Source organism: Ascidiella aspersa, chromosome 3 (genome assembly GCF_963924565.1).
Source record: "Ascidiella aspersa chromosome 3, kaAscAspe10.2, whole genome shotgun sequence".
Taxonomy (NCBI): Eukaryota; Metazoa; Chordata; class Ascidiacea; order Phlebobranchia; family Ascidiidae; genus Ascidiella; species Ascidiella aspersa.
In genome coordinates, this window is record NC_139449.1 from 1,872,328 (window position 1) to 1,889,178 (window position 16,851).

Consider the following 16,851-nt stretch of genomic DNA (forward strand, 5'->3'; position numbering starts at 1 on the left):
GCTATGTCTTTGTTTTGCTTCAATTTTTTTAAGCATGAATACATATTGCTCAGAACCTATCTTAATACATCTAACCATATAAAACTACTGCATTCGACGGCCAACCAAATCAAACAGCCACTCAATTTGGGGTTGCGGCCTTTAGATTGAGAAACGCTGGTTCAAACCGGCTCAATATTTTCATTGTTTTCTATTTCCCCGTAACGTATTGACTGCTCAGCTCAAAATACGCTGAATTCACTGCAATGAACTGTAAACTATACGCTTATGTTTGTGCTGTACAGTTTTGGCCGGAAAATATTTCCAACCAATTAGTTCACATCTTGTATTGACGCTGCTGTATATTTTTTGTCGTTTTTTCGCTTATGGTTATTTAGAAGCGCATACAGAATGGATTTATATGTTGTTTAAGGAAATAAAAGTTTATTAAAAATCGCGTCTTTATGATATTTCACTGGAATTCGAAATGTGGTGATATTTGATTTGTGAATGACAGGCGTGTTTAGACGTTGCCTAACCGCGAATGGTGCGGAAATGCCAATCAGTTATTTGACCGGCCCTTGTGATTTCATTTTCATCTGCATCGAATAAGATAAATTTAAAGCAGTGTATAACCTTTTTTTCGCGGCAACCCAATTGGTATTTGTTGAAAAATTACCTAAATCATACTTAAGACGTTTTGCAAATGCCTATAATAGGACTCATTTATAAAAAGGTATTTGTCTACAACACTGCATAGTAACATTATATATATTCGAAGTTAGGAAATAAATCTTTGTTTGAACCACAAGAAAAGTTTACCAATGTGCGCAAAAAAAGAGAAACATGAAAATTTTTTTTCACAAAGACGAGGGTTTTTCACGCTAAACTTAATTTCGTAAAACTTCTAGAGTGGTAGGCTATGAAAAAAAAACAGGGTTTCAAAGTTTTTAATTCTCGCGACGCCACAAATTTAGATATATGTCAAAAGCGATTGTTTTAAAATTTATCGAAAATGTCCGTATTTACGACATAAGCATCTACGACTAGCTATACGCATTACAATTTTTCCATTAGACATCATTATTTGAATAAAGTCATTCATTGAAACCAAGCGTAATTGTCACGTCATAAACCCCACTGGTTCATTTTAGCAAAAGCTATTGAATTTAGATTTTAAACATTGTGTGGCTTTTTTGCGATTTCTACTGCTAAACTGTTAATTTATTATAATTTTTCGTCAGTTTTGCCTTTATCAAGTGCTACATTAAATGCCCCAGACAGCCCCACTGGTTTAGGTTTGCTGTAGCAAGAAAAATACAACAAAATGTACACTCTAAAATGTTTACTGCAAAAACGACAGTGGTATAGTGGAATACTGCGCGACATAGAAATAGAAATTACAGGTGTGTAGAAAAAATAAAAATCTGTAATTACGCAGAGTGATAAAACGCGTGCAAAAACGACATGTTTCTGTAGAGACATAAGCAAATATACAAGCGCCAAAAATACGGACGGTAATGGTAAATGCCTACAGACACTTGTCATATTTTCATGTAAAAAGTGCCTACCATGCAGTATAAATGAAATTAAATTTTCCTGGAGTAAAAAATAGATTGCTGCAACGTGGTATTTCAGTTGGAAACTTATGAAACCAGCATAACAATTGCAAATATACAGCCAAAAGAGTTTAACATATTACGATACTGGTGAAAGAAGTTGTGGACTTGAGTTTTGTGTTGTAGTAGATTATCTCAAACTAAAATCACATTGTTTAATTTTGCCCGTGGCTTTAAAAAAATGTTAAAGCCTTTTAATTGGCTGGATGCTTCAATTAAAAAATGGAAAACAGAAATACTAAATTAAAGTTGCTCTATGGCTGGGGTGTATGAGCGTTTAAAGCTATACATTGTTGGAATTATTTTACAGGAACGATTCCGTATTACGTTGAACAAATGAAAACTTGTGTCATTCGAATTTGCTCAAAGCAAACGTGTATAGTGAATATTTGATACGTGAAAAATATTTGTGAAAGTTTTAAGTGTGCTTAAATTCCTATTTATATAGGAAAATTACATCTATAAAAAATATTTTACAATTAAAGCGACAGCATTTAACAATAATATAAAGGGTCTTATTAAAATTAAATTATACGGCGGGCACAAGAAGAGTAAACTAAAAGACGGCTTTCAGCTTAAAAATTGAAAAATTAGCCGCAAATCCGCAAGAAATCCTAAGATTTTAATCCTTTCTTCAAACTCATGTCGTCTTTCTTCTCAGCAAGCTCTGATAAAAAATAAAACGTGGTTATTGTTTAAATTTAAAAGGACACAATGTGCAATTACTTAAATGAAACCTCGATAAAAAGATCTAGTAGCCTAATAAATTTTCAACTTAATTATCAATGGCCTTCAAAAATTATCTTGGGAATGCTATTACATGCAATGTGTATATTTTATATGCCCAATGCGCCAAGTCCCCCTCTAAATTCAATGTTAAGCCAATCTAAAACTTATAAAATACAAATTTTGCAAAAAAGTTTTTTCGAGAACAGACGGGTTTTAAAAGAGTATTTCTTCAAGGTTTTTTTTTAGTGCTTGATTCAGGAGGCAACGTTACAAAGTATCTCGATTTGTTTTAATAAAAAAAAAGTATTGTGAGCTTATTTAAAAAAAATACATTCGTGGTGCGAAGGTCACTTCAAGGTTAAAAAAGTGAGGGATTAAAAACGTGTCTAATTCAATAGTGTTTAAAGGTTGGCCAATATAGCTTTAACAAGTCTACTACCACTGTCCACCAAGCACGTGGTGCGAAGGTCATTTCAAGGTGAAAAGACAAAAGGTTTAAAAGCATCTATGAGTTGATTTGCCACCTCGTTTCAACGCAGAGTTGCTCTGCATCAGTTCATTGTTCCTTGCGTTGAGGAAGACAGCATCTTGGATGGCGTCATCCAGTAATCCTCTCCACCTGTTCTCCAACTCGACCTTGAACTCCTCGAACACCTGAGTGCGCATGCGCGAAACGTAACCAAGGGCGTGTCAAGGTCGTATGTTACACGATCGCTAACACGTGGCGATATAGCTTTACCAACGGGGTGAGCTCGATTCTGATTTAAGGATTTTTTTACTGTTTCTTGCAGATGGAAAAATAAAACAGTTGTTCGATTTCTTTTATAAAATAAATTCAAAGAGATTTTTAAACACTTTTAAATTTAAAAGAAAATTACAGGTTTTCAGAGATCCAAAATTGGACCACTTGACATGTTTTTAATTTAACAGAAAGCCGAAACAGTTTAAAGCTGTGTTTAACACAATAACCAACGTTTTAATAAATAAAAAGCTTTTGTGTCAGAGTTAAACCGTTACTAAGAGATTGAGTTCGATTCTTAAGCATTTTTTTCGAATATTTTTGCAATACCTAACAATTTGCATATGTTTAGGGTCAAAACAATTCAGTGATGGTTGATCCAGGCAGAAAAATCGATTTATTCCCAGCGAAACGGCGAAACAGACTTAAAATTTTAAACTTACCTCTCTGTATGCGCGGAAGGTTTGTAGATTCTGCAGCTGCTGTATCTCTAGCTCCCTCGCGTGTTTCTCGGCCAGTATTCTCATGTGTTCTTCCATCTGAAGTTGCTCACGACGTAACGCTTCAAGCTGGAGACAAAAATCGAAGATTTTGACTTTGAGTTGTAATTGTTGAAGACGCTCAACTAAGTTTTTATCAGGAAATCTAAATCTTTCACCGCGAAGTGCATTTATCGTGTTGTTGGACAATTTTTTTCTTTTATTTTTCTTTGTTGTCTGCCATACAATGAACTATAAGCGTTCGGCGTTTTTCTCCATGAAAAAGGCGACTTGAAACCGTCGCCAAAACGTTGGTGAACCAATATTATTACTAGAAGAGTTATATTAAACGATATAAAGTCTGGTAGAAACATTTTGTGTATATTTTAGTTATGTTTCAATGCGTATAGAGATTAAACAAAATAGTCTTTCAAGAAAGTGTTTTCAGTTATTTTTTAGCTCCCGTGATCGAGTTTAACTGGGTTTTCATCCTAAATTGGCCACTGGAAAAATTATTTAGATAGAAAAACGGCAGATGTGGCAAAATTTTGACCATCTTTGTATTGTTCTTGATTTAATATATAGAAAGATAATGCCGGAGGTCGTGAGTTCAAACCTCACCACAGGCTTAAGTTTTTTCTGGCCTGTCTTGCTTACATCATTGATCGACTGATTGGGTTGGACCGCGATAGATTTCGGTGTATGTGTAACTTGCTCACCTGGGTTGTCATGACTGTCTTCTCCGCCCTGTGTGAAGCAAGTTCAACAGCGCTGTCGAGGATTTCCTTGTTACTTGGAGCACCTGAAGACAACTTCATGCCGATCGCAGCTTTGTCGTGGTCTACCTGCGTCTTTAAATATATATAATATTATATATATATAGTGTTGTGTGTAAGTCACATGCAGACGAGGTTGTTTAAACTTAAGCCTGTGTTTTTTAACTCATGAGACCCGCAATGTTACTTAACATGGTTATTTTCTCTGCTTTGTCATGGTCGACCTGCGTCTATAAAGACATAGTGATGTTTGTAAGTCACTTTGAGATACATTTGTTGGGACTAACTTTATGCCTGTGTTTCTTTAATTTAGTTTGTTTCCCGACTGAGTAGCTTAACATCGATAGATTCATTGCTCTGTCGTGGTCGACCTGTGTCTATAAATATATAGTGTTTTTGTAAGTCACTTTGATATTTGTTGGGATAAGCTTGAGCCAGTGCTAAAATGAGCCGTTTCATTCGGGTGGACCGACTGAGTACTTCACATGGTTAGATTTATTGAGATTGGTTCTGAGTAAGATTTTTCCAAAGAAAAGTGTCGAAGCAATACGAAGGCATGGATCATTTTAATAAAGTTCGAACTTATTATGCTATTGCCTGTAGTAAATACTTATAACCAGGGCTGCGGAGTCGGACTCGGGACTCGAGTAAGATCTCGTAAAACTACCCGAGTCCTGAGTCCGACGTGCGCATGCGCAGTATCAAATTTTAAAACTGTTAAAGCGACAAAATGTAAGTTGTAAAAGTGTAGGCTAATAGCAAATGTGAAATATTTTTAACCATGTAATGCGGGTGGATCAATTATGACACCAATATGAGTGAATTGCAGAAAATCCACCTTAACTTAGTTGCGTAAATGGATAAAATACAGGCTGTAGAGTCAGAGCTGGACTCGGGACTCGACAAAATCTTACATTTGACCGGAGTCGGACTCGGGATTCGGGAGTCGGACTCGGGTGTATTTTTTTGACCGGAGTCGGACTCGGGAGTCGGACTCGGGTTGTTTTTAACCGACTCCGCAGCCCTGCTTATAACCCATTTGATTTAGTTGGGTCATCAACTGTAGTAGTTAAAATGATGAGATCCATTGCTCGTCGTGATCGACTTGCCTCTATAGATACATAGTGCTGTTTGTAAGTAGCATGGTGAAAAGTTTACGGAACTTTAAGCCTGTGATTCTCAATCCATTGGATCCGAATATTGTGTCACCGTTTGGTTTGGTTGGGTGCTGGTAATTAACATGATTAGATTTGTTGCTTTGTCGTGGTCGACGTGCAACTATAAATATATAAGGTTGTTTGTAAGTCATTTGAATATAAGTGTGTTGGGACTAGTTTTCGGCCTGTGATTCTCAAACCATTGGATACGATTCTTTTTTTTTGTTAGGGTTATTTCTTGCTTTTATTTCCGTGACAAAGTTTAGATTTGGTTGGGTCATCCATATATATAAGATTTGATTTTTTTTTTATATAACAACTAGTATAATGATTAATTATATTTATTAAAAGGATCGATGTTTGCTATAATATCGTAAGATAAAATGTTGTGTTTGTTTGACCACTTAACTAGTTAGCATTTTCCATGTGCGCAAGCTTAATTATTTGGTATTTAATATGATAAAAAGTATTTTAGGAAAACTGAAACCTTTTTAGAATTCAAAGTCTAAAAATGCTCGATTTTAACTTACAACCTTTTTACCTCAGTTTGCTTTTTAAGTATCAGGAAAACGTTTCAAAAACACACTTTTATCATCATCAGTTAATGCTTTGCACCCCATCTCCCTTAGTACGTTGGTCGCTTAAATTGAGTACAAAAACAAATTTACTTTTTAAAAACAGTGCCGCAGTATATAAGATTTGGTTGGGTCACCAACTAAGTAGTTTACATCGAGAGCGTTTTGCAGAAAAACGGTAGAATATCGGGCCTAACAAGTGGAAAATATTGATTGTATGGCGAACGCAATTTTAAAAGAACGACCTTAGTAGGAAAACTTTACTATTGATCGAAATCAGTCTTTAGATGTAACTTTAGATTTAGAATACGTAAAGTCACAGTTAAGCAAGTTTTCGGACGACATTAGTTGAATAAAATTAATCCACAGTAGCGACAAACCTTCATTTTCTGCATCTCATCTTCGACGAGTTGTTCGTTTTCTTGCTTGGTTCGTTGTCGATCTTCAACCATTGCTTGGAATGCAACATCAAACGTTGAAGACGATTCTTCAACGCCGATCTGAAAGTAAAAAACATCGATGTAATGTTCATAGTTAAAGCAATATACTTTTTTTCCTTATTTTTCTCTAGTTTGTAACGGGACAGTTTTTAGAAAGTGTACTCTGCTTTAAAAAAACACAGGTAGAAATTGTATTAAGTTTATACACTATATTCTAATTTTAAAAGAGTTTTTAGTTCTTTACATACAAAGACTTATATTTTGAAGGAATTATGTTTCGTTTAAACAGTGCTTTTTAACCCCGAGTCCACAGACTAATTTTCCGCACGAACATTAATTTTACAAATGTTTGTTCAACTAGTTTCTGTACAAAGTACATGTTATACACGTTCCTGAAAAATTTACATGTTATGCACGTTCCCATAGATACCTTAATTCCAATATTTTTGAGTTATTTTACGTTACATTCAACATTAAAACTTACAAGCCCTCAATACAACCATTTTTTTAACGAAAATAAGTTTGATAAAAGAAATAAAATTTTAATATTGGTAAAAAGAAATAAATGTTGCTGTTGTTAAAATTTCGGTCACAAAAGCCAAACCTTAAAAAACCTGCGCAATAATTTGTAATAATATGTTTTAGTATGATTGGAGACAAGCCAACAAGTGGTAAAAAATCAGGCTTGTGAATACCTGTCTCTCTCTTTCGAGTTGCTCAGTTGCTTTTTTCATCTTGTTTTGGCACTGAGCCAACTTCTCGCTTTGTTGCTGATACCTTTCCTTAACTTCCTGGATGGATGAAACCAGCTTCTTCGCCTCCTTCGACTCCTTGTCTGGAAATACAAATTAAACTTGGTAATCGTACAAGGAGTAGCAAAGCTCTTACAAAAGTAGTTAGCATTTTTTGTTTCAAATAAATCTTAAATAATGGTTAAAGAAACATTCACACAAATGTGTGTTAAGAAGCTGCTTTTTGACCAACGACTACGGCTTACGTATAATTAGTACACCGAAAGCCATTGCAGACTCACCGAATCTGTGGATCAATGATGCAAGCAGGGCAGATAGAAAAACCACTAGCCTGCAGTGAGGTTCGAACTCACGACCTGCCTGCATAGCTCAGTTGGTAGAGCGACGGTCCCGGCTTGACCGGAGGTCGTGACCTCGAACCTCACTGCAGGCTAGTTTTACGAACAGAATGCTTATGGTTGCTCCTAGACTTGTTCCTTCGGAGCCTGTGTAGCTCAGTTGGTAGAGCGACGGTCCCGGCTTGACCGGAGGTCGTGAGTTCGAACCTCACTGCAGGCCAGTTGTTTTTCTAGTCTGTTCTGCTTGCATGATAGATCAACAGATTCGGTGAGTCTGCGATGGGTTTCGGTGTACTAATAATGGTTGGAGGTTGTAGTTAGACGTAGTAAGAATATCAAAGCCCATACAGAAGTAAGTTGCATTTTGAACGTTTCGAAAATCAATCTGGGCATTGTCAACATAGTATTCGAAGCGTTTAAAATGCTGCCTACTTCTGGATGGGCTTGAGTAATCATATTTCTGGATGGGCTTAGGTAATCTTACTACTTTTAACTACATGTGTCTAACGCCCAAGGGTGCCTGCCAGGGCTGCGGAGTCGGAGTCGGACTCGGGACTCGACGGAGTCGGTTTATTTTGCCGGAGTCGGACTCGGGACTCGGGACTCGAGTAAGACCTCGTAAAACTACCCGAGTCCCGAGTCCGACGTGCGCATGCGCAGTATCAAATTTAAAAACTGTTAAGGCGGCAAAATGTAAGTTGTAAAAGTGTAATAGCAAATGGTGAAATATTTTTAAACCATGTAATGCGGGTGGATCAATTACGACACCAATATGAGTGGATTGCAGAAAATCCACCTTAATTTAGTTGTGTAAATGGGTAAAATACAGGCTGTAGAGTCAGAGCTGGACTTGGGACTCGACAAAATCTTACATTTGGCCGGAGTCGGACTCGGGAGTTGGACTCGAGTTGTTTTGGTGCCTGCATATGTTTTTTTTTCTTTTGATCCAAATTTATCTCTATTGGGGGCTGCTTGATACAACTTTTTGTGTACGATTCAAATGCAAAAAAAATCGGCATTGTATACAATTGATTTGTGTTGTTTCAATCTCGTTTAGTGTAACGTTGCAGTGAACCACTTGGCAAAAATGCTAGTTCCGCGATATATTTGTAACTTTTTTAAGGTTCCCTAAAAGATAGGTTGAGAACCACTTAACTACAACCTCCAACAATTACTTATGCTCCAAACTTATAAATGTTTGGATCTTGGGGGACTTGGCAAGGCTAAAACACGTTGGCAGCTTGTCTTGTACCAGTACCTTTACTTTTTATAACTAGATAAATTTAGGTGATTGGCGTGGACCAACTATACAGCAGTGATTTCCAAACTGTGTGCCGCATCACACTAGTGCGCCTCGGGAGATTGTCAAGTGCGCCGCGAAACGTTTTGCCATTTCGGAAAAGAGAGTGTTTTCATTACAAATAGGCATACATACACGCATTTTAAATTTAAATCTGCACCATTCACTACAAATTAATAATTTTGAGACATTTACATTAGTTTGTCGCGTGTTAAGGGCGTTCGTAAAATTACTCAATTGTTGTTCTGTTACAAATGTGCCGCGAAATAGTTTTTTAATGCGCCGCAAGCCAAAACAGTTTGGAAACCACTGAACCACAGGCACGCGGCCTAAAACAGTTGCCAAAAAAACGCATTTTTTTACTTTAGTTTGCATAACAGTGCACAACTTTTTTCCCCAAAATAAAGTTCTTGGAAACGTCCTTGTAACATTATTGGGTAACACACGACAAAATATAGTCGGTCCAAGCTGGCTTATTTGAACGTTAAATGCTACCATGCTCTCAATTGCTCGTCGAATAATATGTTATAAAAACATTTGATACAGTATTTATACTTTTTATTAATAATCATGTTATAACTATTTATTTTACCATGAATTAGTTGTGTGTAATTATCGATTTTTGTTTTCATTTCGATTGAAAGGGTTTCGACGACTTGCTTCTGAGACTTGTATTCCAAACTCAGCTTTTCTTTAAGTTTTTGAAATTTAATCAAGTTTTTCCGGTTGGCTGCATTTGGCGACTCCAAGATGTGCAAAAGTCCCCTGAAAAATAAGCAACTTTACATTCACCAACTAAGCATATTTGTACCAATGCAATAGAATGAAAAAAAAATGTTTGGTATTTTTAGAGTATCATGTCTCTTCGAATAAAAAAATAAATTTGAAGCAAAAAAATAACATTTGAAAAAAATTAATAAAATTCAACAGAACTTTTTCTATTTTTAAATAATGAAAAGCCAAAAAATACAGTTACATGCTTAACTGGTAATTTTTAAGGTCGAAGTAAAAATATAGCGTTCATTTGCTAAAGTTTTTAATAATGTTTTATAGAGCATATTTATTGATTGAACACGAGAGAGAGGCGAAACAATTAAGTCACGACCAGTTTTGGGAGAAATGGTAAACAGTGTCCAAGTGCATAAAAGTAATTCGTTTATGACATGAAGAGAGATGTTTTAATGGTGTTTTTCTACCTATTCGCAAAGCTTGTTTTTCTTTCTTCGTAAAATTGTTCCGATCTTAGGATGGATTGATCCCATGAGAGGTGCTTGGTCTCATCCAGGTCTTTTAGCAGCTTTTCCATGTGAGCCAGGTCGTCTGAAGAAAACAAAATTGGCTTAAGCGGAAAATTATCAAGTAATCGTTCAAGACTGGAGTTTATAGCCTTTCAAGAAGTTAGCACAGCTATGAACAGGCAGCTATATCCAGGGGGGCCTAGCTATGTCTAACCCCAAACTGTTTTTCTAGCTTTGCGTAATTATTTAAATACCAAACAAATTAGCTGGTTTTTGATGAAATCGTACCGTCGAAAAATAAAGTTTTCTTAACTTTTGATATAAAGGGATTCGTTTTGCATGAATTGACAAAATTCATAAACTGTAGGTTTGGTATTTAAAGTAACACCGCCAATCTAAAACTTACAAAATTAACGAAGTTTTGACGTAATCTAGTGACGATTTCTCTGACATTTTTTCATTCCCCCCCCCCAAACAAAACAAAAAACGATTCGCGCCTGACTATGAATTCATGAAATAGAAAAAATACTGGCTGATGATCTTTGTTATTTAGTGATTGTCAGATCATATTTATTTGTTTTAGTCATTTTTCTACCCTGAAAACTTAAAAAAAAACAGTGCTATTTTAATACAGGATTTATTGTTTTTTTTTTGTTTTTTTTGTTATATTTTAATTGATGACATAAATGCTAATATTTCCTAAACAAAAAATGTAAATCCAAATAAAGGTTTAAGTGGTATAAAAAAAGATTACACACAATTCAGCGATGATCAACATGGTAAATAATTGTGCGTTATCGCCCTAATTGCTTTTCATTTTGAATGTTGTTTAGCGCATTTTTATCTTCTTTTGCGTCGTTTTACGTTACGTGGTGTTGTTGCATAAATGTCGGAAAAAATAAATAAGTCCCAGAGTAACTTCTATTTTTTAGTATACTAAGACTGATAATAACAGCATATTAAAGATGTCATTCATTCAGAATTTTTTGCATACCAACAAATATCAGTGTATTTTTTTGATATCAAAGTTAAGTTGAATTTAATTCCACAAGATTATTTAAAGGGAGCAATAGGCCCTACGATGTCAAACCAAGAATCAACTGTTTGTCATTGGCACACAAAAGCGCCAGACAAAAGCAGTTTGTTTACCATTCACTATGGAGAGGAGCATAATATTGTTAGGTGGCTAGGTGATAATGAAACACGGGTATTTCAAACAGGAGCTAGCATTAGTTGAACAATGACGTGAAACATAGATTACATTACAGGCCTTTTTAAGCCACAAAGTGCGATTTTTTATAGAGTGTAATTAACTAATAAAACAAGTTTTTTACTATGTCAAACCTGTACTAAGTTTAAAATTAAATTAAGATGTATTATATACATATTCCTGTAGAACAACTGTGATCTAGCCCTATGAAAATTGTTTTTTTTTTGTAGGATCACTGGTAAATCGAACCCTGCATTGCTTGCATCATTGATCGAATGATTAGGTTAGTCTGTCAAAGGCTTCCCGTGTAGTTGTAAATTTCATAACCACTGTAACTAAAATACCTACTTTTGTTTGGTTGGGTTTGTCCAGAGATTCTGTTCCTAACTTTGTCGATTTCTTGACGAATTTGGCCCAAAACTACTGTCCCGTTAATGTTCTGTGACTTTGGGTTGCCGCCCATGCCTTGAAGTTGTTCTACCAAAGGTAAAACCGCTGCTGAACTTTGGAGATCTATGTATTTCAAAGTTAACCATTAAAAATTAAAATAAGTTACTATTTAAGAAAAATAGAAACTATGAAATCAGGTAAGCTAAATAATAAATTAAAAAAGCTATACTTCTATATCGTGGGCAATTACAAAAGCATAAATTAGGAATGCAAATAGGGCTGACAGCCTGACATCAGGTAAAATTAGTAAAATTGTTTCACAGAAAGTTAATTTGTTTAATTTGGCATTTTAAAAAAACCTTTTAAAATAAGCTTACATTGCATGAGAGTAAAAGTGTAAGTGCATAAGTTTTGTTTTTTTGAGAGAGAAAAAAATAAAATGAGGTTTTAACTGTTAAAGTGAAAAGAGGCTTTTCTCTAATAATCAATTTAGTTTAAAAAAATGTTGAAGTTGTTAGGTTAATATATTTCAGTCACATTAGACAATGATACAAGTGCATGTCAAAACGTCTTTATTAAGATAGATGATGTCAATTTACTCAACATTTTCAAGCTACATAACAGATCCGTGCATAGCATACCTAGGTATATTAGAGTTACTTGATCAATTTTATTACTGCGAAAATTTCTTAAATATGCTGACACCTACCGTTTCCATCAACAGAGCTGATTAGAAAAGTGTTATTATTTCCTGCAAGATGCTCAGCAAGAAAATCCTCAAAGTTCAAACCATTTTGTTTTTGACCTTTGCCCTTGTGTTGCAGAACAAAACCTAGATCATTCTTAACTCTGTAAAAGAAAAATAATTAATAGAATTACAGGAAATAAATTGTCAAAATACTCTACAAAATCACAACATTAAATGAGGTTTCATTTCAATGATTGTCTGTTGCCACATAGAGTTAAAAATAAAACCCAATATCAAATGCTTTGCTTATTATTATACAGCTGAAAAGACAATGTAAAAATTTACCCAAGCACGTATTCTTAAAACTTTTAGTTTTCAAAGGTTAATGATTGTCTGTAGCCACGTAAAGTTAAAAATAAAACCCACTGTCAAACGCTTTTCTTTGCAGTCAAAAACACAATGTGAAACTTTACCCATGCACAGAACCCTAAACATTTTTAGTTTTTAAAGTTTCCTACCTGGCCAAATTGGTTTTGTTCAGATTGACATCAACAAATTGAATATTGGCTGATGTTTCTGATTCAGGATGATCTAAAGGAAAACAAAAGGGTGATTTATTAAACAACTAAAACGTATACAGGCTGTTGACCCCCTTCAAATTAGGTTGTATGTATCAACAGGATGCATCGGCAGTAGTGTCATGGTTGTTTCTCGACTTGCTACAGATTTTTAAATATGACAGGCTTCTGTAGATAAACAACTACTTAAAAAAAATTGTTATTGTTTCTTTGAACGTCTATTCTAAAACATGTATCTTTATTTATAGATATCAAATCTATATTTACATCTCGTTTACCTAATCTGTTCTGAAATCTGAGGAAAAAACGAGCGACAATTTGACGTAATTTCAATTTATGTCACAAGCTTCAACATACAAATTTAAAACCAAACAAAATTATCATCACATACCAGTTATTAGCTTGAAAACATTAGCTTTATGAATATAACTCCTTCCATTTACTATCATCATACCTTTTTTTCGATGTGACACTCTGATGCAAAGTACAGTTGCATAGTTGGAGTGGTGCAGAGATTTGGAAACCTTTAAACCATCTTCATAGAAACGCACCAAGTCAGGCTCATTCCCACATAATACAGTGGACAAGCCGTCAACATACCTGCAAATATGAATGTTCAATAGAATGTAGAAATTTCTTACCGAAAATTATGTAAATAACCTTATTAGTTATTATCAAAAAATTTTAGTTAAAATGTGGTTCATTAGATATTTATTTACCTATTAAGTTATAGATAAAAAAACAGAGGTAGTAGTCAAAATAAATGCTGTTTTATTTTTTTTTTGGGGGGGGGGGGGGCTCATTGGGTAAAATAATATTTTTGTTAACTTGTTTATATAAAAAATTGCATTCGGTTCAAATTATATCTAAATTTTATTCCTATAATTGCACTTTGCTTTCAACTTGTGGTGATAAATTGATTTGGAAAATTTGAATAAATCAACAAACCAGTAGTTAGCGATAAAAAATCCAATGTTACTGTGATCCACATACTTACACTGCATGATGAGGGTGGTTTTGTATTTCCAACTTTCTTGTATGTGGATTGATCAGATCATGGAGCTGGTTATCTGTGGTAACCTGAAAAAAATAAAAATCCTGTTTTACTGTCAATACATATACACAATGTGTATTCTGTTATGAAGACCTTCTGGAGTCGTACGGTCCAACAAAAATGGCAAATATTATGTAGTACACAAAATGCCTTCGTAACGGCTTACCGCAATAAGTTAGCCTGATTAGGATTATTGTGCAAGCAAGGCCATGTTAAAAAAACAGCTAGACTATGGTGAGGTTTAAAACGTTTGAAGACAAGTTAAAATGTTATGTCCAAACTTAAAGTTTAAACACATGTTACACTGTTTTGACCAAGTTTTTACTGCCATAAATATGCTAAAGCATAACTCATTGTGCTAAGGCATTAGTTCACTGTTGAACACGAATAAAGATGTTAAAAAATAATAAAGAGTTATTAGAAACGTTCAAAATGATACCTACGTATAGGCTTTGATATTCTTTTTTTTTGTATTACTTCAGTATTTTGAATTGAATAAACTTGTTTTAGATATTTGTGAATCATTGGTTTAATTTTAAAACCACTATTATATGAGATTTAGTTTTTCAAATCTTTATAACTAGGCTTATCAAAAAACTTAACTAAATAGTAACAACTTTATTAAACAGTAATAGTTTCAACAAACAACAAACCTCCATCATGGACACGCTGACAAGAAATTCGTTTTTGGGTAAAGCTTTTTCCAAAACTCCAAAGACAGATTGCATAACGTTGGAAACTATTCCTTGATTATCGGCAGTTTTGCTGAATACATTTCCTTTATGACAAAATATGTGTTGCACTATTTTACTTAAAACTCCATGTTACAAATAGCCAGAATCAATAATTATCGTTTTTAAAATACCATAAATAACAAGAAATAAAATACTTTTGCTAATATAGCACATAACACTAACTAATAAATAGATATACACCACTGACTTATTTGAATCGTAATTAACTAAATATATGTCAAGGAATTGGAAACTGTTCTAAGAAGCAATCAATCCTTTAGTTTTGTAAATTGGCTGAATGAACACAAATATTATAGTTTTAAGTTCTTTATTGTCTATTGTTATTTCGGAAAAAATACTACAAAGCTTCTTGCAACATAGTACCTCGCTGCTTCTTACCAAGTTGCTAGCATAAATGGGAAGTCAAAATCAAATCCTTGTTATAAAAATAAAACTATAAACTATTAAAATAGGTAAACTCAATCGATAATAAGCAATAGGCAATTTTTTTTGGTTTTGTCAATTCACATCATTTTGCCCAAAATACAGTCAAATCAGACAATTTAAAAAAGTGACTTTATTGCACTAAAGTCAGGTCATTAATTTAAGTCTATAGAACAGTGTATTCCAGTGAAAAAAATAAAATCATCAAGGGCCACTTCATATAACTAGGCTGTGTATAGTTTTAAGTTCTCCTCAGTGAATTGTTATTAAAAAAAGTACTATGAAGTATCCTGCAACTTAGTATCTCGCTGCTTCTTACTAAACTGCTAGCAAAAATCTGAAAAGGCAAACCCATACATATTTGTATTGTTTTGTAGAATTCACAGAAACAGATCTGGTATGGCATGTGAACTGCAGTTTGCCCATACCTGATATAGTACAAACTTCGGCTATTTATTATTTGGATTCCAATATAAAGTCAGTTTTTCTAACTTATGCAGTTTTGTCCAAAGAGACATCAGTCAAATCAGGTCATATCAAAACACTAAGTGCACTGAAGTCAAGTCATTGACAAATCATTAAATCACTAGAGTAAAAAATAAAATATATCAAGGCCCAAGGGCCACTTTATATAACTAACCTGAATCACTGTTTGCCAGTTGAACAAAGCAGAGATTTTTTCCCGACGTGACATCGCCTACTGATTTTTTCAGTTGTGAACTAAATAACTCATCGCTATTAAACGGTTGTTCAAAAGCAGCATCAAATTTGCACGACTGTTGGGTCTAAAAATAAATGATACATAGTAGCAGAATGACCAGAAGTACCGTAGTATCTTAGTCACCTGATCAATCTGAATTTGACATTTTTTCTCAAATTCTCATAAAGGTTTATAATAAAAAACCTGTACCATACCTAAAAAAAATTAAGTTTTGACAAAACAGTGATTTTGTTTAGCTACAAGACAATAAAGGCAGAATAAAAATATAAAGTTGAAGCATTAAAATATTTTTTGAAAAACTGCCTTTCCCCATAAGAGGGATTTATTAAATATTTTTAGAGCTTTTTTCGATTAAAGCTGCTAAAGTTTTTCAGAGTAGATAACATAATGTGTAATTTCTTGAGAAATTGGCCGCCTTTAAAGAAAATTAACTATACCAATTTACACAAAGAAAACAACAAGTTAAAACAGATCAAATTTTAGCGGTCTTTCACTATTGTACGTGAAAAGTTATGCAAAAAAATAATAATAATACACCTTACCACAACGCATATTGTTTGGGTTAGGGTGCGGGTTAGCGTTTGGGTGAGGGTGGGTCAAGTAATATTATGTTTATTATTAATAATACTTGACCCACCCTCAACCAAACGCTAACCCGCACCCTACCCCAAACAATATGTGTTGTGGTATGCGGCATTTAAAGAAAAAAAAAATATTATTTTTTACGTACAATAGTGAAAGAGCGCCCAAATTTTTTTAACTTACCTTTTTATCCAAAGAAATTGTTAATTTATTGCTTGAAACTTGTATTCCGGGTACATTTTCGGCAAAGGCAAGTGTTTTAATCACCATTTTTGCAATTTATTACCAAAAATGGCCTTTTTCTGCAATTATTTTAAAGTTTTACTTAA

The 16,851-nt window shown here is 34.1% G+C and overlaps 1 protein-coding gene across 1 annotated transcript; it reads right to left on the reverse strand.

The window, feature by feature from the left end:
- Positions 1-2,212: 2,212 nt before the first annotated feature.
- On the reverse strand, positions 2,213-16,851 carry LOC146158045 (uncharacterized). The gene is made up of 16 exons (XM_083385498.1): positions 16,706-16,851; positions 15,860-16,004; positions 14,695-14,819; positions 13,985-14,067; positions 13,442-13,587; positions 12,928-13,000; positions 12,431-12,570; positions 11,680-11,844; positions 10,080-10,203; positions 9,471-9,648; positions 7,189-7,326; positions 6,434-6,553; positions 4,265-4,396; positions 3,510-3,635; positions 2,852-2,981; positions 2,213-2,265 (listed from the first exon to the last, which is right to left on the reverse strand). The coding sequence occupies exons 1-16, from the start codon at positions 16,790-16,792 to the stop codon at positions 2,213-2,215; spliced, it is 1,965 nt and encodes a 654-aa protein (XP_083241624.1). The 5' UTR covers positions 16,793-16,851.